This window comes from Heliconius melpomene, chromosome 20, assembly GCF_056956725.1.
Source record: "Heliconius melpomene rosina isolate 202511_hmr_F chromosome 20, ASM5695672v1, whole genome shotgun sequence".
Taxonomy (NCBI): Eukaryota; Metazoa; Arthropoda; class Insecta; order Lepidoptera; family Nymphalidae; genus Heliconius; species Heliconius melpomene.
In genome coordinates, this window is record NC_140408.1 from 15,154,141 (window position 1) to 15,182,035 (window position 27,895).

The 27,895-nt window shown below is 34.5% G+C and overlaps 1 protein-coding gene across 3 annotated transcripts; it reads left to right on the forward strand.

The window, feature by feature from the left end:
• Positions 1-2,543: 2,543 nt before the first annotated feature.
• LOC146528190 (uncharacterized) lies at positions 2,544-27,235 on the forward strand. Of its 3 annotated transcripts, XM_085204051.1 has the most exons (13): positions 2,544-2,687; positions 5,557-5,868; positions 6,028-6,200; positions 7,322-7,431; positions 7,819-7,923; positions 9,120-9,301; positions 9,799-9,844; positions 23,251-23,387; positions 23,454-23,558; positions 24,179-24,331; positions 24,559-24,650; positions 24,961-25,018; positions 25,102-27,235. In XM_085204051.1, exons 2-13 carry the CDS (start codon positions 5,809-5,811, stop codon positions 25,222-25,224), a joined length of 1,344 nt encoding a protein of 447 aa, XP_085060177.1. In that variant the 5' UTR covers positions 2,544-2,687; positions 5,557-5,808; the 3' UTR covers positions 25,225-27,235. The 3 variants fall into 3 exon arrangements, with proteins under 3 accessions (XP_085060177.1, XP_085060175.1, XP_085060176.1); XM_085204049.1 differs by lacking the exons at positions 23,251-23,387; positions 23,454-23,558; positions 24,179-24,331; ... (1 more) ...; positions 24,961-25,018; positions 25,102-27,235 and adding exons at positions 10,260-10,827; positions 11,097-15,693; XM_085204050.1 differs by lacking the exons at positions 2,544-2,687; positions 23,251-23,387; positions 23,454-23,558; ... (2 more) ...; positions 24,961-25,018; positions 25,102-27,235 and adding exons at positions 2,863-3,292; positions 10,260-10,827; positions 11,097-15,693.
• The last annotated feature ends 660 nt before the right edge of the window (positions 27,236-27,895 follow it).

Genomic DNA, 27,895 nt, shown 5'->3' on the forward strand with positions numbered 1-27,895 from the left:
CACTTGTTTTACTATTATTTTGTTGTTATTTATATTCGTTTTGATTTAACAAGTAATTATTCTCTAGTAACAACTAACGAAAGGGAAGGCAAAGCGCGGCATTAAGTTCCACCACTCAGCACGCAATGCTTACCACGAGGTTCCCTCTTCCTATTCGACTATGGGCGGGATACAGCGGGAATGTTTGTTCAGCGTAAAAGATTTAGCTTTGTTTACAGCACACAGACGGAACAATCCTCCTTTAATATTTCTACTGCTTGTGATCGGAAACTTAGAAAAAATAAACTTAAAAAAATACACATGGAAAGTCCAACAATACTAATATAGTATGTTCTCCATCATCCCGGAAACTCGGAAGGTTGAAGTTATCGCCAAATCGGGTCAAATTTAAAGTTAAATTACTCGACTGTGTAGTAAATTATAAAAATCGAGAAGAAATGGGTAGTGTTGAAAATAAGGAAAGGTCCGGTCTTCCGAAGAAGCTCAGTACGAGAGAAAGGCGACAAATTATAAAATCGGTACAAAATAACCCATTTACAAGCGCTCAAAGCTTAGCAAATGATATCGCGTCAAGTTCAGGTAAGGTTGTCTGTGGCCAAACTATAAGAAACGTACTGGGTAATGGTGGTCTTCGTAGCAGAACAGCGAGTAAAAATTCTTTCATAAGTGAGGCCAATATAGCAAAAAGACTAACTTTCGCGAAAGAATACTTAAATATCCCTTTAGAATTTTGGTACATTTTTATTTTTTTCTGACGAAAGCAAATTTTATCTTTTTAGAACGGACAGACAAATATTTGTGTGGCACAAGCCAAATACTGAACTTCAGGCGAAACATGTGCATAGTACAGTCAAACACGGCGGTGGTCTTGTGATGGTTTGAGGCTGCGTGACAGCAAGTGGTGTGGGAAACTTGGCTTTTATCGAAGGAATAATGAAAGCTACTGCTTTTCCGTAACACTTTACCGCAATCTACTGATTACGGTAAAGTGTTGCGCGATATTTTGTCTTGCAGCGCATCGAAATTAGGCGTATGTGAGACATACTACTTTCAGTAGGACAATGTTCCTAAGCATACAGCTATGAAAACCTAAGGAATGGGTGATGTACAATGTCCGTAGAAAACTCCGCCATAAACGCCAGACCTCCACCCAATTGAAAAATCATGGCATTTGCTGGATTAAAATTTGAGGAAAATGAAATTTTTAAATAAAAATTATTTGAAGGGTGCTTTGGTGGAGAAATGGGCTCAAATCTCGATTTAAACAACGTCCAAATTATTGGAATCGATGCCAGGGAGATTGCAAGTCATCATTGATACTAATAGAATGCACACAAAGTATTAAGTGTCTTTTCTTTCATTTATTATTGATTTTTTTTACAAAATACGTACAAGCTGGTTGGTGGGCAAATACTTATTTGACTTTAAAATATGTGTTTATAGCGTCTCATTCTCTAATTTCTATTTTCTGAGAAATTTTATTAACCAATTCGAAATATATATAGATTAAGCTATTAAATACAAAAATTAACTAAAAGCATTCTGTGTTTTTGTAGATGTAACATCAAAAAATTAGGGTGTGCAAATACTTTTTTCACCCACTGTATATTTTGTAGAAAAAAAAAGATTGAAAATAGTTTATTACCTTACATAAATATGCCGCAAGTTAATAGACTCGGTTGTCATGAAGACCCTTACGTGCATGTTGAGGCTAGGTAACTCCAGCTCCACTAGACAGCCAGAGACATACGTCCGTGTCCGCTCATACATGTTGCTCCGAGACTGTACTCTAACGATATACCCACATTCGTAAATACAGTGGCTCGCTTGCGTCATGTTTGGCCTAATTAATATTTATTAATCCATACCTATATTATAAATTCGAAAGTAACTCTGTTTGTCTGTCTGTCTTTTACGCAATCAGGGCCAAACCGCTAATTTAATTATGATAAAATACTCATATAGAGATACTTGAGGGTCTCGGGATGATCATAGGATACTTTTTTTTCTCATATTTGTAATATTTTCGATATATAGCAATATATTAAAATACTTATGAATTTGACATGCAATTTATTCCGCCATGTTTATAACAACCGCCGTTGCTAAGCAACGATTTACAAAGTTTGTTGTTACAAAACGTCACCCAAAATGAGCTTGCTTAACGCATCTCTCTATTGAAAACTGAAAATAATTTATATGGAAAATATGGAAAAAGGACAAGGCAAACGAGCGTTCGGGTCACCCGATGATGATCAACGCCGCCCACGACCCCGTGAAGCACCAGAGGAGCTTTAATAAATATTCGTATAGTTCAAGCGGGCGTAGCCGCGCTCGGGTCCACTAGTTAATATATAAATAACATTATTATTTAAAGAATAAATAAATAATAACTGAAGCTAATTAGCTAAGTATAGAAATGATTAAGTAAAGTAAAGGCGCCAGATTTTAATTCCACAGATTACAAACGCTGCCGCCGCCCGCCGCCCTCCGCCCGCCGCCCGCCGCCCGCCGCCCGCCGCCCGCGTGACGCGCTAGTCGACTGCGCGAGTCGCAAGCCGACAGACGTGGCTTGTGTCGCCCACCTCTCTCCGCGCTCCAAACAAAATGCCTCCGCGTTACTTTGAAAATGTTGAGAAAATCTAAAACAATTGTTGTGTTTAGTTTAATGTATGCGGTGAATGTTGGTGAGTGTTGTCATTTTGGTAATTGCGTAATGTTGTTGTTTTTTAAGATGAAGTGCGACGAGTGTTGCCGTCTCGCTCGCACTGTAAATGTAACATTTGAATTGATGTATGTCCGTCTCTTTCTGGCGTTGACGGTCGCGGGTGGAAAGCGGGGGTCTGTAGGAAAATATGAACAAAATTTTGCTCTCTTAAAAATTATTGATTTTTCATTTGAGTAACAGTAAAAACGCGTACGCCGCTAATTGCATACGTGATGCGGTCTCGCGCGGCCGCGTCCTCCCCGCGCCCACGCCCCCGCCACCCCCGCCGCCCCCGGGGCCTGCAATCGTGAAAACTCACATTTTTCAGCACATGATAGTCGACCATTTAGCGTCAGCGGTCAGACCTCTCGCTTAGACTACAATAATAGTAGAGTCGCGAGCCCGACCCCGGGCCCCGAGGTCTCCGAGCGGTCGCTGGTCGTCGAATGTTTATAACTTCATTCGGGGCCCGCAAACTATTTTGGGAACGGCCAAATGTTCGCTTTGTGCTCGTGTTTTAACCATTACGATCTCACGGAGCTCCAGTGTGTGTTTATGCATCCCGCACCTAACAGGCACCTGCCGGTAAGTCCTAGCTGCTATCGTCACACACCTCAATTACTGAACAACTTATCGGTCAAAAATCTGAAGTCAAATAGCATTCTGATAACATATTTCCGTTATAGAGGCCCAAAATTTTCCTTACTGCGCTGCAATTAGGCATTAGTTGACTCGCCAGTACACCAATGATCCACATACAACAATGGAGAAACAAATTTTTTATATAAATAATTAACAAAACGTGTGTAGTTAAAGAAGGTAAAAACTTAAAGTCTGTTGAGGTCCTAAAGATAATTTTGTTTAAAAAAGAGGTATTTATATATATTTTAATAAAATATCGATAAGAACCGCGAGATAATCTCAAACACTATTAGATGAGATAGCGGGAGTGACTCATCACTCACTAACGCGTCGCTCTGAAAACAAATACTTATTGCAATTTGATTCATGTTCACTTCTATTATTTACTTCTGAGAAGTTTGTAGGTAGGAATAGAAACTAAGATTATTATATATATAGTCTTAGTATATAGTAGGTACATCATTAGATTTATTCTCATAATATTGTAATAATAACATCGGTTTATGGTTTGCATATTTTTAAACTGAAATTTGGTTTGATTTCAATTAAAATGATTTTTCCAGTAAGAATTGACTTAAAGACCTATCAAAGTACGAAATTTAACAATAAATGATTGTATCCTCTCCTTGTATCCTTGTTTCACGTATATAGCGTGTACTGTATAGTGAGTGTAGTGTCGCCCCTCGCTGCACTGCACTGCGAGCAACCTGTATATGTATGGACTTGCTCAGAGTTTAGTTGTTATTGTCGAGTCCTTGGTCTTTAGTATATACCGTGTATACGTGGAAACGGTACTAATTGTTCTCATGAGTGACGAGAGCAACCAAACACTGAGGTCACATCGTAGTTAGACCAGTGAGACGCGCGTCTGGCCTCGTGTCGCGTCCAGATATAGCGGAGGGACCCCCGTGCGGGCTATTTTGGGCGCGCCCCTAGGGTCGACGCCCCGGACCCCCGCGAGGGAGGAACTTGACGCTGCTTTTGCCTGATACCAGAGTGAACCAATGAAAATATACATTTAAATAAATATTTCATTTAAATTTATTTAATACTAGCGCCCCGCCAGACGCTATATTTATATCTCTTGGAGATTAAATGGGCTGCTAGGGTTCCTCGTCAGGTACTCCAGACCTTCATTTTTGTTATGTGGGTGGAAATTGTTTGTCCTACTGTTCAATTTTTCCGAAGGCAGCAGGTATATTTATATCTCTGACAGTTTAAGCAGGTTGTTAAGGTTCCACATGAGGTATCCAGATTTTCAAAATAAAATATAGCCTAGATGTTGTCTAGACTTTATAGTAGCTATACAACCAAAAAAAATTCATTCAAATCCGTCCAGTAGTTCCGTAAATTAGCGGGCACAAACAGACAAACAATTTTTTTTGTAGATTTGGATTTGGGGATTACTGTTCCTAAACCCCCCTCAATTATCGAGTAGAGTTCGTTATTTAATATTTGAATGAATACCTCGTTCTGGTTACAACACAAGACGCAATTACGGCGCAAAGCGGGCAACGAAGTGTCTTAGTTGTCAGTGTCTTAGATCCCACTGCCTCCACAATGTGTCATGGGTCATTGAGGAGCACGTATGGCTCAGTGGTTAAAGCGTGTGGGCGGATACTGGTTGGCACTGTACCTCAGCTCAGCTCGTTGGGACGGACGACGACAGTCGCGTTGTATCGCATACCGCGATATGTATCGTCCGTCGGGACTCGGGGGTCGCAACAACGAGTCATATTGATTTTTTATGTTCAACCTTTTTATTTGTAACTTTCACCGAGCGGGGGACTTCCCCGTGTCTTTTGTCCTTTTCCTTCTCACCCTCCACCCTGTCCTGTATTGCTATCTAGCTTGCACACCAGTAGAAAGTTATTTAATTACAACAACCAATTTTACTCTTAGATTCGCTTCGCTTAGGTTTTTTTGAAGTATTTATTTGGTTCAGGATTAATATTTTGTGTTCCCAGTAGCGCAGAGGGACAGCGTCTAACTGCGATGGTTATGGGTTCGGTACACCCACAGGGTAATTAATAATTCTCTAGAAAGACAAATCGCGGTTTCGAGTTCCGACGCGACTTGCCGTAGGATAACCTCATAAAGATCTCCAAGAGGAGACCACTATCGAGCGAGCGAAGCCGCGGGCGGGCAGCTAGTAATTTGTAAATGATTACTTTGTGAATATAATGTTTATTCTCTTTTATTTTCAGATTATGAAACAAATCAATACAACACTACAAAGTTCCAGTATTCTAAAAATACAATCTAGTCTAAAGTTTCTACTTGAATTTAGTGTATTTGGTACTTATTAACTTAGCAAATATAATAATCTGTGATACAAACCTTTTTGGTGGACTGTACTCGTGCAATTTACGGACGGACTGAACGTATCGGCCAAAGACTTAGTGATGTATATTCATATTTATTGTTAGACTTTAAGTACAAGTTCGTTTGATGGCAACATGGCGCTCCCCCCGCAACAGTTCTGTGTCCGGTGGAACTCCTACCACACTAATTTGCAGGTGAATTGCTCTCTTATTTTTATATTTTGAAATTTTTATAAATACAAATATTTACTGAAAAATAAAAACTAGTATATATTTCATTTAATATTGTTTACACTTTATTATTGTTGTTGTTGTTATTGTACAGGTTGTCAATCCTTGCAATTCTCGTTCCAGGCGGTATTTCCTCGTCTATTACTTACGGAGCAGTTCGCGGACGTGACTCTGGCGTGCGAAGCGCGGCAACTGCGATGTCACAAGCTAGTGTTGTCCGCTTGCTCCGCTTACTTGGAGAGGCTATTGTTGCAGAACCCTTGTGACCATCCTATTGTTTTGATGAGGGACATGAGGTGGGTGGGGGGTTTTTGGTTTTTATAAGTCTATGGTCATTCTACTATGGTAGACCAAATATACCAAATATAGTATCAAGATATGGTATTCTCTATTTCTTTTCTAATTTTACAAAGAAATGCAGTTTATTATATGTATTAAAGTTTTTACAATATCCATACCTATATTATAAATTCGAAAGTAACTCTGTCTGTCTGTCTGTCTGTCTGTCCTTTACGCAATCAGGGCCATACCGCTAATTTAATTGTAATAAAATACTCATATAGACATACTTGAGGGTCCCGGGATGAACATAGGATACTTTTTTTTTCTCATATTTGTAATATTTTCGATATATATCAATATATTAAAATATTTAATTTGACAAGCAATTTATTCCGCCATGTTAATAACAATCGTCGCTACGCGTTGCTAAGCAACGGCTTGCAAAGTTTGTTGTTTTAAGAAAACGTCACCCAAAGTGAGTTTGCTTAATGCATACATGGCGCGCGCCGATATAGATTTGTATACATTAACAAAAATTAGATGATTTCTATAATTTGATATTCATCCTTATGAAAACAAATATAATAGTCACTTTTAGCATTTCATCTAGATGGAAATTATAGTTTACTGTATAACATTCTAATAAATAAGATGTCACTGATTCCAAATGACCTAGCCTACGAGTGGTATATAGTATGACCGACGCGAACGGGCAGATGACTTTGATGATTTTGTAAATTTTTATATATTTTCGAATTACTATTATTTTTGATGTAATTATTTGCTGCTTATAATTAATTTATCTCAGTTCGGTTATCTATACCGATGTTATACACTTAAAATATTGTAATTTTAATCATTTGGGATTTTATTTAATGTTGTTCGCAAAAATGTAGGGTGTAGCCGCGTCCGGGCCCACTAGTTGTTATATAATTGTATGTTGTAGAATTTTTGATTAAGTTAGGTGAGGCTATAGAGAGAAGAGAGATGACTATTAAAATAACATAATTATGGTTTATTTAAATTTCTAGGGCAATTTATTAATAGCATTTATGATTACATTCAAAAGAATATAAAGTTAACTTTAAATATTCTTATAATATATATTATAAAATAAATATATAATTTGGCTCAGGTTTAGTGAAATGCAAGCGCTAGTGGATTTCATGTATAAGGGCGAAGTGAACGTAACGCAAGAGGAGCTTCCTAGTTTGTTGAAATCCGCTGAAGCTCTGCAAATAAGAGGTAAATATTAATTTACTTTAAAATTCCATGTTATATTATTATATCTAAAGATTAGCATATAGCAGCAGCAGCTAGCTGCTAGCAGAGTAGGCACAGGAAACATTAAGTCTCCTGCCAATCCCATTATTCATATAATGAGAGTGAGTGAGTCCCCAATGAGTCTTCAATGGGTGTCGCACTCACAGCCATTAGTAGAGCATCACAGCCGGATTAGTAATTAGTTAAAACCAATATAATCTTTTACATTTTACCATGACCATGGGTCCTGCTGTGGCAAATATCTTTCCCAGTTCTTCATTTTTCTAATGTATTGAAATACATTTCATTGTGTTGTTGAGTGGCGTAATTCTATAATAATATTATAAAGCTGAAGACTTTTTCCCGCAGGCCTGTGCTCCGGCGAGGCGAGCGCGACGGGCGAGGGCGGCGCCGACTCGCGCGACTACACCCTCGCCAGCGACGCACTGGTGGCCAACGTGCAGCGCGGCGGCGGTAAGTGTGGTCGTCTTCTTGCCAAAGACAGAAATGACAATCATTCATCCTCCAACCGCATGTTGTGTGCTATTCATACTTACATACGAAATGTAAATACGTACAAGCTCATTATGAATAGGGTTAACTCTTTTGCAGTAAACAATCGAAAGACATACAATTAGTAAAAAATAGTAAAGATTAATTCTGCTTTAATAGTCAATTGACGGTCTATAACATTAACACTAGAAGCGCCGCCATCCCATTTTTGTCCCAAACGCAAGTTTGATTGTATATAACTTTTTTTTTTGTGTTAATATTTGTAGATGAAACTTTTTGACTATTACAAATTTTACACCTTTATTTAATTAAAAATATAAATAATTTTATAGCAGTCCTACTTTTTGAAAAAAAATGAGATTTACCTTGAACTGCCGTTGGGTTATTTTTGTCCCGCCATTATTATTTTATTATTTGAGGGTATAATTTGACATATTTTCATGCCTCGGGGACGAGGTGGAGGTGAAAGGGCGATGCGGGGGCGAAAAAAAATTGAATAGTAGGTTTAGCAGTCAATGCCTAAATTTTAAGGGTTCTGTAACTTTTAAGGAAAAAAACCCTTATAAGATCATTTTTTTGTCCATCCGTCTGTCTGTGCCTTTACCTCAGGAATGCGTGGAGAAAACGAGTTGATATTCATATGAGTATATGAATATCAACTATATGACGATCTACAGTCCCTTGATTTCCTGGAAAAACGCCCTCAAAAAAGATATGACCATTTATATAGTAAAAAACATGTATTTCGACACTATAAAGAGAATCAAAATTAATAAGGTACTTTCAGTTAATTTAGAATTATGAAATTTGGCAGCTAGCATCTACATGTAGTACTAATACATTTATGTATAAAATAATAGCCTGAAAAGTGGGGTAAAATTGGTGTTAATACTAAATTTTGCCGCTAGTTCAAGTGAGGTATCAGGTGAAAGGATGACTAAGCTAGACTTGAATTTCAGAAAAACACTCGATACCAAATGTGGGCAATTGTAGGGTAGGTAGAGGGAACTGGGAAACTGTATTGCTTAAACCCACAACCTGTCGCGCTTACAGTCACACACCCTGCGCCACCACTGGCCTCAAATTGTATTATAACAAATAAAATAACAGTTTCAACTAATATACCATTTTTTTTAATAAAACATTATTGTTATTAGCACAACAACAACAACAACAACACAATCGAACACAACAGCAGCATCATAAACAACAAAACACAACAAACGGCCCCAAGAAACGTAAATCCGAGGAGCGCGACAAGGAAGTGAAGGAAGAGACCGTGGAGGAGGACGGGCTGTACTACGGCGTGCTGGAAAACGACCACGGGGACTATCATGAGGTAACCGCGCAATTATCGTAAAAAGAGAGCCCAACGTTTTTGTTTTACGTAACAATATATAAGTAACCTATAGCTTTGTCGGTAAATTGATTAGTAGATGGATGGACATCAGTCAAATAGTTCATTTCAGATACTTCTCTGTCTAGAACTGCCTCAGTTCTAGACAGACAAGCGTAAAAGTACAAAATACAAATAAAGTGCAAACAAAGCTCTTTGCCGGTAGGAATGATAATCGATTTTATTTAAAAGGATCCTTTCCTTCTAAGCGTTACCCCCTCATTTTTCTTTTAAGGTAAAAAATTGAACTTAGTTGAATTTGAGTACATGTCTCTTGAAAACCGCCCAAGAGTTCTGAACACTGAGCCTTACGCTCACATACTTACGTACCTGATGGTCTTCAAGAGGTGGGTTGAAATCTCCCCACGTCAAGTTTTTAAACATTTCCCAAGAAAAGTTTTTCTCTATTTTAGTTACGAATCTTATAATTAAAATTCCAGGATGAAGAATCAAGCAAACCCGGTAGCAGCTTAGGACAAACTTCAGGTAAGTTAACTTATTTAAAAAAACACTTTGTTAAAAGAGACATTTTTTTTTTAAATAGACCGTTTGTAACCAGTTTAAACATTTTTTTATTCAATATTATTTTTCTGTTGAATTTTTTGAAATTTTCGCGTATTTCAATGTGAACCGAAGATCGTAATGTGAAGAAACATATTAAAATGAATGTCTGTAAGGTAGGCCGATTTTACATAATAACATATAATAAATAAAAAATATCAAAAATCTTGCTTTTTAGTAGAAATTGAACCATGAATGTTTAAAGTAGTTTAATTTTTAAATTTTTTATTTAAAATTTGGTGTATCTTACAGACATGTCATTTGTCGACTGTGTTTTTGAAGCATTCATGGTTCACAAATGATTATTTTCACTATTTCGTAATTTTTTCTTAAATTTCAGGTCAAAATCCATATCTACGGGTGAAACCAGAGAGCGAGCTATTCTTCCACAATAAATTACAAAATCTCGCTAATTCCGATTATATGAATAGATTAGCAAAAATGAATTCAAATGAAATACAAAAGGAGTTTACTAAGTACGGCATAACCAATGTGGACGACTTCCAAAAAACGGAAAACGATTACTACAAATGTTGGTTAGAACAAAACGGCGAATTAGAAGTTTCTTTGTTGAAGTCAACTAAAAAAGTATCAAATAAAAAGTTGGATGGGCAAAAATCTGAAATAGAATTGATTTCTAAAGGCGAAAAGAGGGATAAAATAGATAAAGTTATAAAAAAACGTGGTCGCCCACCTTTATTTAAGGACAGGACGGTAGATATATCAGAAACGGCGTTAAAAGCCGACTTGGAGCAGTTCTTAGCTGGTGCAGAAGTCAGTACTTCGGGATTGTCCCGACAGGAATTAGAGAGAGCCATGATGGGGAAGTTTAATCCGAATAGAAGGTACTCTAATGAGGCGATGTGGGCAGCTTTGATGGACGTTAAACGAGGCGGGAGCATATATAGGTTAGTAGAACATACACCTACTCCCTAATTTGAGGCATGACGTGGTCAGCGGCGGAACTCAACGCCTTTGGCTTGCGGAGGGATAGAAATAGTTAATTCCCCTAATTGGGTTTCGAAATCATAATTTTATAAAAATTGGTATTGATTTAAAAAAAAATCCATACAAATTCAACGCCAATTTTATCCCCTTAGGGTTAAAACTTTTCAAAATCTCTTCTTATTAAAATTATGTATATATACTAACTTTAAAAATAACCATTGTTTTCCAGAGCGGCCCAAACACACAAAGTACCAAGAAAATCCCTAAGAAACTGGATGAAGCGATGTCACATCAAATCATCATTTCCAATGCCCCAACAATTGAAACAATTTGTGGAAAACAGTAAGAAACAAAGAGATCAGAATGTGGAAAAACCCACGTTCGAGCAGGAACACGAAATAGATTTTGGAAAACATTTTCTAAGTTGTAACCAAATCTCCAGTGAAGATGAAAAGATAGAGCCCAATGACGTTCTCAATATGTCATTACATCAGTAGTTAAGGAGAAATGTCTGAATTTGGAATTATTAACAATAATTTAACATTATACATTTGATTCAGTAATTTAATAAAAGTATATGCTGATTTAACATTTATTGAAAAAAAAAATTACCGGTTTTTAGTAGAACATGTTTAAAATATATCAGCTATTTTCTAAATGAAGTAAAAGTCAGAAAGAAAGAAGAAGAAATTCAACTTAATTTGGAATTATATAAAAAGTAATTACACCAGTAAATATGGCGAAAAATATGTTGTGTAATTGACCGGTTTTTATAGAAAATTTTCAAAATATATTGGTTATTTTTGTATTAAAATAGTCAATTTACAGTAAAGTACAGCCATTGTTTATAAATTAATATTTGTATAATTTGTACTTAAATTGAATAACAAAAAGTATTGTAATATATAATAATAAGATTATAAAAAAACAAAGTATTAATTTATCTAAAAACTATCTTTACTGCCAAAGAATAATCAAAGAGAAAAAATAATTATTTGAAATAAATATTATATTATATTTTAATTACAACTTCATGCAATATAATTTCCAAAGATTTTTTTTTATATTTTCCAAGTGTTTAGTTTAATATTGCTATTTTTTATTTGAAAATAAAAAAATAAATTATAGATTTATAATCGATTATATAGTTATAATCGAAAAAGTAAACTTAATTAGTATTTTTACTCATTGCTTTTGTTAAGTTTCCCAGTTAGTGTTGCCAGATAAAGAAAAACTGCCATTTTGATTGAAAAATGACACTTGGAGTTTTTTTTTGTTTTATTTATTGTTACTTTTAAGTAATTTTATAAACATTAGTTAATATTATAGAATTATTGCGAAATTGGCCTTTTGAAAATTCGTGTGCTTGAGGACTATGTCCGCTAAATAAAAGACTTTATTATAAAATTTTATCATAATATTATATAAGTAAGTTACATTTATATTGTGATTGCAGTTTTGTAACGAAATTTAAAAAAGTCTTTAACGTCAAAGTTAATATCAATGACAAATTTGTCATATTTATAATATAGATAATAAAATTAAAAGTGTTTTATTTTTTTTATATAAACTGCTGTCACGTTTACATAATATTATTGTATGCTTAATTGTCGTAAGAGTAATTTATTTGTAATTTAAAATTGTACTTAATTCATTGTTTAGAAGCATCGTAAGTTTTTTTAGAGCAGTTTCAGTGTAGGTCTAAAGGTGTCGAATTTTAAATATTTTGTAGTTTTTTCGCAGTAAAATCCATCATCTAACAGTTGATAATATTTAATGTAAATTTTCAATCTGATCTAAAAAATTTCGGATCATAATGGAGTTTATCGGGATTATTTGTATAATTGGAAACCCCATCACCTGTGTTAGTTAGTTAGTTTCACGCTATAACCTGCACGTAACAATGCATGGCAAAGGGAATCTAATGTTATGGCACTCCGTTCGCATTGGGACACTTCCGTTCCCCACTTGGAATTCTTAGGCATTGCGTGTTGAGGGGCGGAACTCAACGCAGGGCTTTGATTTTGATTGAGGTGGACTTCTTAATTAGTAAGTATATTTTAAATTCGACACACAAGAAAAGCCTAATAACTAACAGTACGTTCCTAAACTATCACTTGAATTGTTTATTTAGAAGTTACTTTGGTTAGTTTATCTTCCCGAGTTGCGTGTGATGGTTTTTACATAAAACCTAACTATTCTTTTTATTTTCATATAAAATATCTCCTACATACATAGGAATTTTCATTTCATTTCATTTCCACATATATAGGAAATAATATTATGTGAAGGATGCTGCGGATTGTAAAGAGAAAAATAGAAAAGGAATATATTTAAAATGTAAAAGACCTCCTAACCTAACCTCTAAAAAGTGAAGGAGCAATTAGAAAGAACTGACAATCTTAAAATTATTGTATATACACTACTCAAAACAAAATAAAGGCTACTGCAATTTTCAAGTATACTTATGTGTTACTTAGGTATTAGAAAATAATGAAGTTCATTAGCTTTACCATTTTCTAATGTAATTAACTTAAAATTTAAATAAAATCGATCCAATAAAATTAACACAGAATTTTTGCAATTAACTATGCAATTTTGACAAAAAAATCACTCCCGCTCATAAAGCTTTCAACAACTTTTAGCATTTCTAAAGCTTTTTTTTTTTGTTGTCTTCAGTATCGTGTGTGTCCTCCTCATTTTTGTACACAATCCTGAGGCCTGTAAGGGATACTTTCAACTCCCAGCTTAATTTGAGCACTTCAATCAGCTGTGGCTCGTTATGTGCGGGCCGGTCAGTACTTCGATCGCTTCGTTTGAGTAGATCCCACATGTATTCTATCGGGTTGAGGTCGGGACTGTTGGCAGACCAAGGTAACACCTTAATATCAGCCTCCTCTAGAGCATTGTCGTGCATCAGCTTGAATCTTGCACCAATTCTCTGAGCAAACGGCACCACATGAGGTCCGAATCTCTCACTTTCTCGGATGCAAGCATCTGAAAATCGCTCACCTTCACGTCTTCAAACACTAATGCGCGCCTATCATCATTAAAAAATATCTGTATCTGTGCTCTAGTCACTATGTCCCAGGCAAGATATTGCCTTGCATACGGTAAACGGTTTGCACGATGAGCACTTGTTAGTGGAATTGGCAATATTCGTCTTCTGGAGAACTGCACAAGAACTGGAGAACAATTTTTTGCTGGCAGTATACTCAAATAGAACTTGTCAACACTTAAGATGAACGTACCATAAGTATCAACCACTCAACATTGCACTCATGTGAATAAATTAACCCAAAGTGCAAAAATACGTAGTGGCCCTTATTTTGTTTTGACTAGTATATTTTGGTAAGTTGTTCTTATTTTCTCAATTAAATCATCTTGTAACAAAATCTAAATCGATTTATCCGTTTAGGGGATAAGATGCTACCAACAGATACACAAACACCTCAAACTTCTCTTCTCTTCTGTTTTCGGGGATAAAACAATTATTTTTAATATAAAGTTATTTATATGTAGGTTTTTGTTAAAGTTATTCAATTAAATAGTAGTTTTTAACTGTCTGTGTGTTCTTATATTTTCTGGAGATTAATAAAAATATTTATGCCAGAGGAGCTTATAAGAGGAGCCAAGTTTATAAATATGTTTTTCTTCGTCACGTTATCATTCTACGTAAAGAAATGATATCGATATCTTAATATCGGAAAAATATTTCCCTAGAATATTAAATTCCATAATTAACCTAAAATTACAAATAAATGAAGTAAAAATGACTTAGAAATGTACTTAAAAAGGTAACTTTAACTATTGCCAGTCAAATTTAGATAGTAGAAACCATCATACGCAATTGTAATCCATAAAGTGCCTATTAGTGTAAAGATATACATAATTTAGTATAAGCTATGTCTAATGTCTAAAACTATAATATCTAAATAAGTTACATAAATACAGTACGGTCGACAAGTCGGGTCGACTCGTCGACCCTACTGTATATAGATGTATCGGTGTTGTTCTCAGTATTATGTTCTATTTGGATTATGTTTCAGTATTTATGTATTATGTTGTATCTCGGTGTTGCCAGTTTAAATATTTTTGTTTTTTTGTATTTAGATTTTTTATATGAAAAAATGTATTGAAAGTGCGACTGCTACTGTGTTTATTATATATAATGATTTAACGCAAAATTGATAATATTTGCTGTAAAAAAAAAAAAAAAATTTAAGTTGGTTTTTTTTATTGTTTTAACTAAAGTTATGTTATCGGCCCATAGGGACAAGCAAATGATACGTCCACACTTTATTTTTAATTAATTCTTATAACTTATTTTTAATTACTCTATTTTTATATACTTTAAACTTATTCTATTTAATTTTTAAGCTTAAACAAAAAAAAATATATGATGTTATATAAAGTTTTTTACAAACATAAGAAATAGATTTTCTATATATACATTTTATTGGAAATGTAATTGACTAATTTACAATTAAGCCATGGCCAGACAGGTCTACCATTTTGAACAGGCGGGAAAAAAAAGGAATTTAATTTTTATATACAAAAGTGTTATACAGCTATTATAAAGTTTAATTTAAAATAATATCAGTGTAGTTTTATCAGTTTTGCGTTAAATTTTTCAGGTAATATAGTAGATGTTTGAATAGTATTTAATTACTGTGAGTATCATATGTCGCAGTTGCAAACACCAAAGTGTTGCCCGACCACGCGCCATGCACTTACTGTCCGCCCGACTTTATATTATATATTATAGATATAGATCATTGTATCACTTCTATATTGAGGTTTATTAAATAAATATATACATTAAATACGAGTTTTACTACAACAAATGAATAAATCAAATGTCAAACATATTGTGTTGCTTAAAAGAATAGAGCGGCTTTTCCTCGCTTTTTCCCCTCCTGTAGGAAGCCAGGAAAAGGAACGCCCCTCCACGACACTGACATTGACAGTCACCATCACCAAAGAGCCAATAGCACAGATCTAAGGGCCGTTTCTTTTCCTTGCTTGTTGCAGGTCGCGAGCGCGCCGCCGACGGCCTCCCGCGGCACATCCTCGCGCGGCCGCGCCTCGTGGGGCGCCGCCCCAGGACCGTCGTCGACATAGAGACCGACGTGTTCCAGGAGAAGTCCTACAAGCAGTACTCCTCGCAACATCTGAGAGACGCCTTGATAGCTGTGAAGAAAGGATACAGTGTGTACGCGGCGTCTAACAAATATGGTGTACCGAGGAAAACGTTAAGAAATTGGATGGAGAAGTATGATATTAAGAGTCAATTTTCTAAAGGGCGACGAGGTACGAGGCAGCAGATCTTGGATCCCTTAGACCTGATGACGGAAGCGCATTCAGAACGTTTCGAGGGTAGCTTGTAGTGTGAATAACGTGGTAACTGTCATTCAAAGTGTTACAGGACCAATGATATGCCAAATATTTTTTATTTTGTTTATTAAAAATGTTCCAGTGTACTATTATAGTCCTCGGTTAAATGTTTTCCAATGAAATATTTTTATTCGATGTACAATTAGTTGCAGGGGAATGAGATTAATTTTTAGTCATTAGAGATGTCCAAATTTCACTAACTAAATGAAAGTATTTTTTTAGAACACTTATAAAAACTTACCCGCGCCTCTCAGAGACCGTCCAAGTAGAAGGTATGGCTTAGTGGTCAAAGCCGCGGGTTCCGCGGACAAATGTTTATGCCTTGTCTATTAATTAATAGACTCTAGAAATGTGTACAAATGCATATCTCAAAAACTACTAAACCGATTTTAATGAAACTTGGACTATTTCTTCAGTTGGAATGTAATCAATATTATATGATATTTAGATTCCGAGAAATTTCCAGGAAAAAATCCCTCAAGTTTGTCCGCATATTTCCTGGTAACTCGAAATGAATGTGTACATTTACAAAATGTAGTAAATATGTGTGGAAATTTGAAAACAATATTTATAAAGATTTATTTTAGTTTGTTTCTTCTAAAATCTCTAATAAAAGTCTGTTTTTATTCACAAATTATATTAATATTTTACTAAAACTACTTTACTATGAATGAAAGAGACAGTTACGTAGTTTTATAGTAAAGTAATTTAAGTTGAGCAATAATCAACATGCAATTATATCATTGTGCATACATAAATATTTCATGGCATTTACTGAACTATCCAATATCTGAATAGACTGCCACGAACAAAGAAAATGAAAGTATATAATGTAACTAACGGGCCGGGACGCGGCTTCGCTTGCTTCAAGTATAAGAATATTTATTAAATTTATTTTATGATATTATTTATTTAGAATTAGTAAAAAAAATATAAGCCTAAATAATCAAAATAAGCTAAAAAAGAAGACTTATTATTAAAAAAAATATCTGAGTATTTGAAATGAACAAAAAAAACGCACCTTTAGAATTATAGAGACCTTTTAAAAATATCAAGTTTTGGGAGAAGTCAAACAAAGATGTGTACAATGTGTGATGTGTACGTTTTGGTACAAAAATTGGTCTTATAAAATCATTTCAGATGATGTAGTAGTAAATGATTTCTAAATTGTCTGTTGATTTATTTATCTATATAGTTTTTTTCTGTTTCAAAATCATGGTGTTTTTTTTTATTAGGTCACTGTAATTGTAAAGGTGCGAAAAGAAGTAACTAGAGAAAATTCTTAATATTAGAAAAAGTACGTAAAGTTTTCCGTGCGTGCGTACAAAGATATCTACTCTAATTAAAAAAAATTTTACATTAAATACGATAATTTTTCGCGAACAATATCAAATAAAATCTAAAATAATTAAAATTACGATATAACATGGGTATTAGATATAAAATAAAATAAAATAAAATAAGCCTTTATTCACTGACCATTAACTATATAATAAAATTTAAAAACTAAAACTAAACATTTAAAAGTAATTAATTCTCAATCTTATCTCTTCTTAATCAGTTTTTTTTTTGATCAGGTTGTCTCTCGACATAGGCCTCCCCCATCTTATTCCACTGTCCCCTGTTCCCAGTTAACCTCCTCCATCCTTTTGGTAGATCGTCCTCCCATCTTTTTATTTGACGACCTTTTTGCCTCTTTCCGTTTCTAGGGTACCATTCTATTACATCTTTAGTCCATTTATTTTTATTCGTTCTCATAGTGTGTCCAATCCAGTTCCACTTCAATTTTTTTATTTTCTGTATCACATCACTCACCATAGTTCTTTTCCTTATTTTTGTAGTAGTCCATCTATCCTTTAACCTTATATTCAGCATACTTCGCTCCATATTCCGTTGACAAACTATAAGTTTCTGATTGTTTTTGTTTGTAGCAGGCCAAGTTTGACATCCATAAGTTAGGCACGGCAGAATACATGTGTTGTACAGCTTGCTTTTCACTGACATTGGCATCGATTCATTCTTGAATATTTCTTTTAGTGACCAATACTGTTTCCAACTGTTACTTATTCTTCTATTAATTTCTTTTGAGTATTGATCGCTAATAGATAATACTTGTCCTAAATATATGTATTCATCTGCATATTCGATAACCTCTTGATCTATTTCGATTTTGTTCTTTATGGTATTTGTCATTAATTTGGTCTTCGTTGGGTTCATAGATAGGCCTGCTTTTCTACTTTCATTGTTTAGCTGTTGTAGCATAGTTTGCAATGAACTAGATTCTTCAGCAAATATGACAATGTCATCGGCGAATCTTAGGTGATTTAGTTTTACTCCGTTTATATTCAACCCTAAGTTGTCCCAATCTAGATTCCTGAATATATTTTCCAGTACTGCAATAAAAAGTTTTGGCGAGAGTGGATCGCCTTGTCTAACACCTCGTTGGACACTAAATTCCTCTCCCGGTTGTTCTAGTTGTACCTTTGCTGTAGTATTTTTATAAATTTCTTTTAAAATTCTTACATATTTTCCGTGTATGCCTTGATTCTATAGTGTTTCCCATAAATAGTTATGACATAGGGAGTCGAAAGCCTTATTGTAATCGACGAATGCCATGTAGTACTGTTGCCCATATTCATTAAGCTTTTCTATTATTTGTTTCGCTACATGTATGTGGTCGATGGTAGAATAATCCGCTCGAAATCCCGCTTGTTCTTTTGGTTGGTTTTCTTCAAGTTGTTTTGTAATTCGACCTAGTACTATTTTAGAAAAAATTTTGTAAATATTAGACATTAAACTTATAGGTCTGTAATTATTAATTTCGTTTTTATCTCCTTTTTTATGTATTAGAGTTATGGTGGATTTTGTCCATTGGATTGGAATTTGTTCAGTGATTAATATTCTATTAAATAAATGTGTCATATGTTTAGATATTACAGAGATAGACCCTTTTAATAACTCATTTGAAATTTTATCTTCCCCAGGTGCTTTTCCACTTTTTTGTGTATTTATGGCTTTTATAGTTTCTGACTCTAATATGTATGGTATTACTTCCTCGTTAGTATCTTTCACTATTTCTTCTATTATGTTCTGTTCCTTTTGTGTGTATAATTTTTTGTAAAATTCAGTTGCCACTTTAGATATTGATAATCTATTTCCTGTCAATAAATTAGACTTGTTTTTATTTTTAGTTTTCATGTTAGGTATCCATTGTTTGTATTCTCTTAATTGGTTTAAAGCTTTCTTAATTCCTCCTGTTTTCTCAATGTGTTTTCTTAATATATTCAATCTCTCTTTTTTTTTGTGTTTCTTAATTGATATATAAATCTTTTTACTAATGTTTGCAATGTTATGATGGTTCTCTTTCCTATTTTCTAGCATTATTCTTCTTTCTCCCATTAAAGTAAGCGTTTCTTCACCTAAAGTGTTTTTGTTGTCTGTTTTAGGATTCACTTTATTTAGATTTTTTAACTCTTTCTCCAGGAAGTCATACTGTTCTTGTAGTGTTTCTTTTTCTTCAAAGTTGTTTAATGTGTTGTTTAGTTTGTTAAGGACATCTTGTGGTATAGGTCCTATTATTGTTTTAAGTTTATTTGTTGAGATAATATGTTTTCTTGATTTGCGTTTCGTGTATTGTATAGCTCCTCTTAACATTCTATGATCTGTATTGAAATTTAACTTATTTAATACACCTACGTCGCAAAATAATTGGTGTTCGTTTGTAAGTATATAATCAATTTCGTTTTTATCTTTATTATTAGGAGACATCCATGTCCACTTTCATGACTTTCTTTTTTTGAAAAAACTATTCATTATTTTTAGGTTATTGGCAAAACAGAAGTCTATAAGTCTACGTCCATTATCATTTCTGTCGCCACTAGTAAAATCTCCCAAAATAAATTCATCTTTGTTTAATTTACCTCCTACCTTGGCATTAAAGTCTCCCATCATGATAATTTTTTTGTTATTCTTTTGTATCAAATCTGTCAAATGTATTAGATATAAATAACATTAAATAAAAAATAGCGGGCGACGTCGCACAGGATCAAACTTTACACAACACCAACAAAATAAACTACTTTTTAAACTATATTTTGGTTCTCTTCTAATAGAGTTCGAGTTCGATTTCTATTAGATAAGAACCAAAAAAAATACATATTAATTGTGAACAGCAAATAATTACATAAAAATTAACAGTAGTTCGAAAATGTCTGAAAATTTACAAAACCATCGATATCATCTGGTCGTTCGCGTCGGTCATACTATGCCGCCTGAAGGCTAGGTCATTCCGAATCAGTGACATCTTAATTATATAATATACTAAAATGTTATTCAGTAAACTATAATTTCCATCAAGATGAAATGCTAAAAGTGACTATTATATTTGTTTTCATAAGGATGAATATCAAATTATAGAAAATACATTAACAAAATCCCGATACATTTAAAGTAAATTCATTTCAATGGTTACTTTTGCTCAACCTTCAGAGATTCAGAGAGAGAGAGAACACACACACACAGCGACGGTTGTTATTATCATGGCGGAATAAATTGCATGTCAAATTAATAAGTATTTTAATATATTAGTATATATCGACAATATTACAAATATGAAGAAAAAAGTAACCTATTTTCATCCCGAGTCCCTCAAGTATCTCTATATGAGTATTTTATCACAATTGAATTAGCGGTTTGGCCCTGATTGCGTAAAAGACAGACGGACTGACAGACAGAGTTACTTTTGGATTTATATTATAGGTATGAATAAAGGCAAATACACTCTTGTAATGAAAATAAAGAAAGCACCTATACAACAATTTCACTCGATAAGACTACAAATGGCAGTTACAAGTCATACGACGGAAGGAAGGGATGGGGGGGGGGGTTAGGTTCCCTAACGGTAAGACATTAACATTAGGTTAAATCTAACTACCACTATGAATTTAACTAAAATATTTTGTTTATCATATACAATTGCATGTCGATCAACGTTCAAAGAAATTAACGAATAGAAAATAATTAATAGTACTTAAATAAACTACTTAATTTACCAAAAATATTTTTACTTTTGTAATAAAATATGTGAGGCTCCAGTATTTACTATTTATGATAAATAAATAATTGATAAACCCCGACACAAAGAGCTGTGAAGACTAAACAATAAAGTAGACACTCAATTAAGCCATCTTCCAGATAAAAATAGTAAATAATAATCGGTTCACCGTTTTGGGAGCTAGAGTACACATGTGTGTACATAGATACGTCAGACTTATGAGACCCATCGTTTCATAGGTGGTTCAAAATATTTTATTTAATCTGTGCCAATTCATTTTCATATTTTTGAATAAAAAAATATTTATTTTTAAAATTTTACTTTCCCAAAGTTTTGAATAGAATATAGATAATAAAAGTATTGTTAAATATGATATTTTTTTAGTGATAAATTTAATAATTATATAAAACTTCTAGTCTAGTACTCGTTGGTTTAAGTAACATTGTGTCAAAGTAATTAATTATTTGTTATAATTATAGGTTATATTTTATTTTGTAGACGCGACGTTTCTAGTATGAGCTAAAACGAGAATGCTTCGTCACTACACTATGTATATTTAAAAGGACACATTTTTTATATAAAAAAATGTATAGTATAAGTTTTGTATGTGGCAATATTATTTAAAAAAACTGCCTATAATGGGGTACTTGGTTGTATTTTAAATTGATATTTATACATTTTTTATGTTCAAATACGTATAGTATAGTATTTATATGATATAAAGAAACCTGCCCATGTTTTATTTGCGAAAGAATATAGTTTTGTGGAAAAAAAATAAAAATATAGCAGGGTAGTAATATTAATAAATAAATTGATTCCCTTGGGTGGAGCTCGAACCCACAACCGCCATATCCTTGCGCTCCTTGCGCTCCTGTGCCATCATGTGTGGTGGCCTCTTACAAAGAATGAGTGATATTTTATAAAATCAAGTACCCTTTATTGTATTTTTATATTTGTTTAGTTCCAAAAACACCAAAGTAGGGGAATTCAAAGATTATGTTATATTTTTCTTTGTTATTTATTTTTAAAACATTACAACGAGTACATTTAACTGTACTTATTAATTTAAAACGGAATATACATATTTGAACTAAATTTTGATGTTTTATTAATCATAAAGCCTTCATGTGATCATCGATTTTCATAAATAATCGACGAATATAATCGACACTAAATCGATGTTTAATTTTATTTTACTCATATTTTCAGCAATTTTTTTGGATTATGATTATTTTATATTTAGAGTACCTATGCAGAGGGAACCGGAGCATTCCGTTCCCCACTTTCGAATTCTGGAGGCATTATGTACTGAGTGGCGAAACTGAAATCCGAACTTTGCCTCGTTACGTTAGCACAGCGACGAAATGAAAATATTAAATGAATTAATATAACTCAAAGTTAAATCAAAGTCAAATATTAAATAAAATAAATATAACTCAAAAATCTTAACTTAAAGGTATTAATGTAACTCCTCAAGTGGGAATCGAACCCATTATTTGTCGCGCTCTTGTGATCATGCGCCACGAGTCCACGACTGACTTATAAGGTAAAGCTATAGGATTGATTTAACCCTCGCACGCTTAACGTAATATCAATAATCATTGCATTGAACTCAACGTCGCGCTTATGTTCGGTACTGGAATCGAACCTACAATCTTGGCCTTGGGATTGATAGCCCATGTTGCTGGTGTTGACGATACTGTAACACTTTACACCTGGAACTAATTTAAAATAAAATATCATAGAGACATAATAGACGTGATAGAGATTGAGCAATTAGTCAGATTTAAAAAGAAAAAAAAAATGAAATTTGAACATTATTCTCTTGTAAAGAAAAAAATATAATACAAAAGGCAAATAATAATGAATAGTAAGTAACAGGAGATCCAAAGATAAGTAACATAACTTATCGCCGCTCTATCTCTATCCGCAGAGTTCGCGATAGCCAACGTGCAGTGTCAGTACGAGTGCAGCGACTCGGAGCAGGAGGAGCGCGCGCGCCGCGCCGGGGACCACACCTACGACACGCGCGACGAGCCGCCCGCCTTCATCATACACCAAGTGCCGGCGGTCAGTATGCACCAAGTGCCGGCGGTCCTCCTCTACACTAATTACTAATTATTCCTGTTTTTCCAGTCATCCAGCCAGGGTCCGTTCGTTGAGGTGCGCCCGGGCCTGATGACGCTGGCGCCGGGCTGCGTGCCGGCCGTCAACGTCATACACATCGGGGACCGCTCGCAGGTACGTCCATAGCGTACATCGATGACGTCTTCTTATTGTTTTCATTTCTACAAAATATTTGTATACAATATTATGTGCCGATTTGGTACACTACTGCTATATGCATACATACGAATATGTGCATATAGTTCACGAGGCTTAGTCACTGCTGAGTCACTAAATATGTGACGCTGCCATCGGTACAAAGAGGGGTAGGACACTATGTACAAACGCAAAGGTCAGCTTACTGTAACTATATTGTTTTTTCGTTACTAAATGAACTAATGATTAACAGCCAATTTGAAATATATGTAGGTTCCTTGGGGAGTGTTGGAAAGAACGAAGAGAGAATTTTCCTAAATTTCACGAAAACGGGAGAAACGAGATTTTCATTTTATGTAGCCCACGAAAACGACGTCACTGACTTTTCATGTGAAAAGGGGAGGATCTATTGAAAAATCACGTTGTTCTTAATTTTTAGACCAAAGATGATGGTGGTCTTGTAAGTTACTAGCGACTCGCCCGCTGCTTCGGCCGCTCTCTCTGCAACTATCTTTACATAAATAATAGGCTGGGCTAGTTCTCTTTCAGATTAGTTGTTTTTCATTTATGTGATATGTAGGTACTGTTTATTTTTGTAGATAACCAACAACACAGTGATAAACAATACTAACTCATCGTCTGGTGGCGCGGGGGTGGGGGTGGGGGTGGGTGCGGGCGTGGGCGTGGGCGTGGGCGTGGGCGGCGGACAGGACTATAGTATGAGCATGAATAAAAGGATCAGAAGAAGTGAGGTAAGGGAGAAGGAGATACATTGGCTTTTATTTTAGGTATCCCGCATGTAGAGGCCAGTCATGGCGCAGCATGTTTTTTTTTATTATTTAGTGCTATACATAGTAGGTCATACCATGCACTTCTTTTGACATTTCGTTTTTTATTCTTACCTCTTGATATAAAATCAAATGTATTTTTTCTTCTTCTACCTTCTCCTTCCTTTTGATACAAGTGATGACTGTTGCAGGTAGTGCTGCGCCAGGCGGCGGACTGCGTGTCGCGCGGCTCCACCTTCCAGACCGTGTCCGAGCAGTTCAACATTCCCATCTCCACTATACGGTGAGTCACAAAGTGTCCAAGTAGGGTAGTGCTCTCTTGTGATTGGTCCATTAATCGTATTGTGCGTGCACGAGTATAATGACAGGTGTGGATATCAGATGGCATGTGTAGAAATGAGGTACGGAAGCCTGTGGGAGGCTCACGATTAATTATGTTACTACGTCAATGATGTTATCAGTACTTTTGTAAATATTTATAATGTTCTATCTGATAAAATTTTATTATAAAATAATATATATTTTCAGTTTTTAAGTTGAATATGTGTAAATATAAAAACGTTTTAAATGCAAAATACATATATCCTCCATAGTTTCTTCATGGCGCGTAAAGGCATTCTCCCTCGACGACGTCGCGGCAGGAGTACACATGTAAGTGTTCACATCAAATATATACCCGCCGCCACGACTGCCTCATTTGATGTAATAAACATATATTAATGATAACCTTTCAGCAATCAACGAGGGCTTGCAGCAGTCCAGAAGAGCCCCCCTTTCACATGCAGCACTTCAAGTTGCCGGACATGCTCGCCCTGCAACCGGACCATAGCGAACAAGAAGAAGAAACTAATACGTAAACATTACCACTATACGAGCAGTACAGGACCCCCACGACGCGTCCATTATGCTGGATTATATTAATTAAAAAGTTCTCAAATTAAAAAAAACTTTAAATGTATAAATAAATAAAAAATTAAGTATAATTAATTATTCTAATGTTTATGTGATTTTATGTTTTGATACATCGGTCGCAGGTTCGACACCTATAAATATGTTTGCTTACCGACTGAAATTAAAAAATAGTAACGTTTAAGAAATTTAGTTGCAAATTAACTTCAATATTACTTCGATTTATAGTATGCTGTAATCGTTAATTTAATATTAATAAACTCAAATCGCCCACAAACAGTATTGTAAATAGAATCTCAAATTTGTATAAAAAATATAATAATAATATATAAAAAGTAGACGCTTTAGATATTGTTTCAAATATATCTGTCTCACATACATTTTTTGTTATCAACGTGTCTAACCTATTTTTATATATATATTTCCCAAATGATAATACCGAGAGGCCGTCGGAGAGGCCCAAGTCCAGCAGGGGCTCGTCCACATATGTTGCTCCAGCACCTGTCGTTACAATCAATATCTATAACAAGAGACAGATATATTAATATATTAATAATAATAATAGACATATACGAGTACAGACAACAATGACGCTTCATAGAGGCAACTATATTTTTCTAAACAAAATGTAAAATATAAAAAATAACAGAATTAACAATAGTAACTTATGTTTTTATAAGAAGACTTAGTATATTAACATTTTAGTCATTATTTGCTGTAAGTGTACTAATACTAAGTAAGATTTATCTATATATTTTTTAATTTTTGTAAAGTTATATTTTTTATAAATGTAATGTTATATTATCTAATATTTTAATTTGTAAATAAAATGAACGCTGGTAATTTAAACAGGATTGCATTTTTTAGTTTTTACAGGTATTTGATTAGTTTTGTGTGGCAGCTGTTTATTGTGTACCTACGTATACGTCTAAAGTAGTATTATACCGCCATTTTGTTTTAGTTGTAGCAAAATACTTATAATATATTATAGTTGTTTTATGAACTTAACTCGAGAATAAAGTGTCTCGACACTACGATCCTTCTGCTGACCCTGCTCCGTGCGGGATACAGTGTGTAGCTAAGGAAATTTTTGTTATTAAGGCATCCATTTTTCTTAAAACATCAAATATTTAATCCTTAAGCTATTAAGAAGCTTATTTAATAACATTTATGAAGGAAAGCTTTAGTCGTTTAAAACATGTTACAGATCAGTATTACACCATGAACAAAATCACGAGATTTTTTGTTAATTGTAATTACGCTTTACTTTGTTATTGTAAACTATTATTTTTAAGTTTTAAGTGAGATATTAGGTAACTGACATTTAATTATGATTTAACACATCGCGGCCATGAGACGTCCCATCTGACTTGATGAAGAGTGTTACTCATTTAGCTATAAAACACTAAATTTGCCATTTCGTTTAAAAAATGTCAGTTATTTTTTAATTTTATAAAATAAGTAAGTATATTTAAATTTTAAAATATGATATATATTTATTTTGTACATAGTACGTAGTACGTAGGAGCCACGCCGGTAGTCTCGCGCGAGCCCTGGTGTGTTTATATTCTTGTACACGCTGATTTACTTAAAATAAAACAACATCCTAATACAACTCGATGACAATTTTTTTAATTTATTTGCAGGACGCAATAGTACCAACTTATAATTTAATCAACACGAGAATATATCGTTTTAAATAGATAACGGGAGCGACAATAATTTAGTAATATATATTATAAAACTTGGATTTACTTTCAAGTCTGAGAGTCCCGGGTTCGAGGTTTGCTTCGTTGATATTTGAATATCTATTTATGTTACAGATTAAATATAATAAAAAGCAAACTTTTGTATGAAAATATTAATATACTCAGGGCTTTGATGTTATGAAGCGGACAGTTTGAAGACGTAGTCGTCGAGTGCGTAGGGACTAGTACTGGAATAAACTATTTTTGTGCACTTCTGTGACTTTTATTTTTCTTTATTCTCTCTAAAAAAAATGTTTAGAGCGAGAACATCATGGCGCAGTGGCACTGCGGGCGCACGGTCGTGGGTTTGATGATCACACGAGGGAATGAATGAAATGAAAATGAAATGAAATTATTTAATATTTTCATTTTCTCGCTCTGGTAACAAGACAAAGCGCGGCGTTGAGTTCCTCAGGTTTCTGAAATATATATAAAAAGTAATAAGAAATATTAAAAATGGCTGTCATGGCTGTTCGATTCCCATCGCTCGCCCATCGATCGCTCGCATCGCATCGATCAAGACCGCGAGCGGCGAGTTTCGCCACTCAACACATAAAGTCTCGCAAAAGTAGCGGAGTGTCATAACACTAAGTTCCCTCTGCCTACCCTGCTGCTCGTCACGTTTACACACAACGCCGCTGCGGCCGGACGTCCGACCGGAAGTTCATTGTAGCGTCTGACACCCGGGACACCCCCCGGACTACCTGCGCCTGTCCGTCTGTCCTTTACGAGTACACTCATTTAGATTATTACATCTTAAAAAAGCACATTGTATCACACTTCACGCTGTATCCCGCATATAGTGTTAAAATACTCTGTTCTCCACTTTCCAACTCAACGCCGCGCTCTTACTTGCTGCCAGAACGAAATG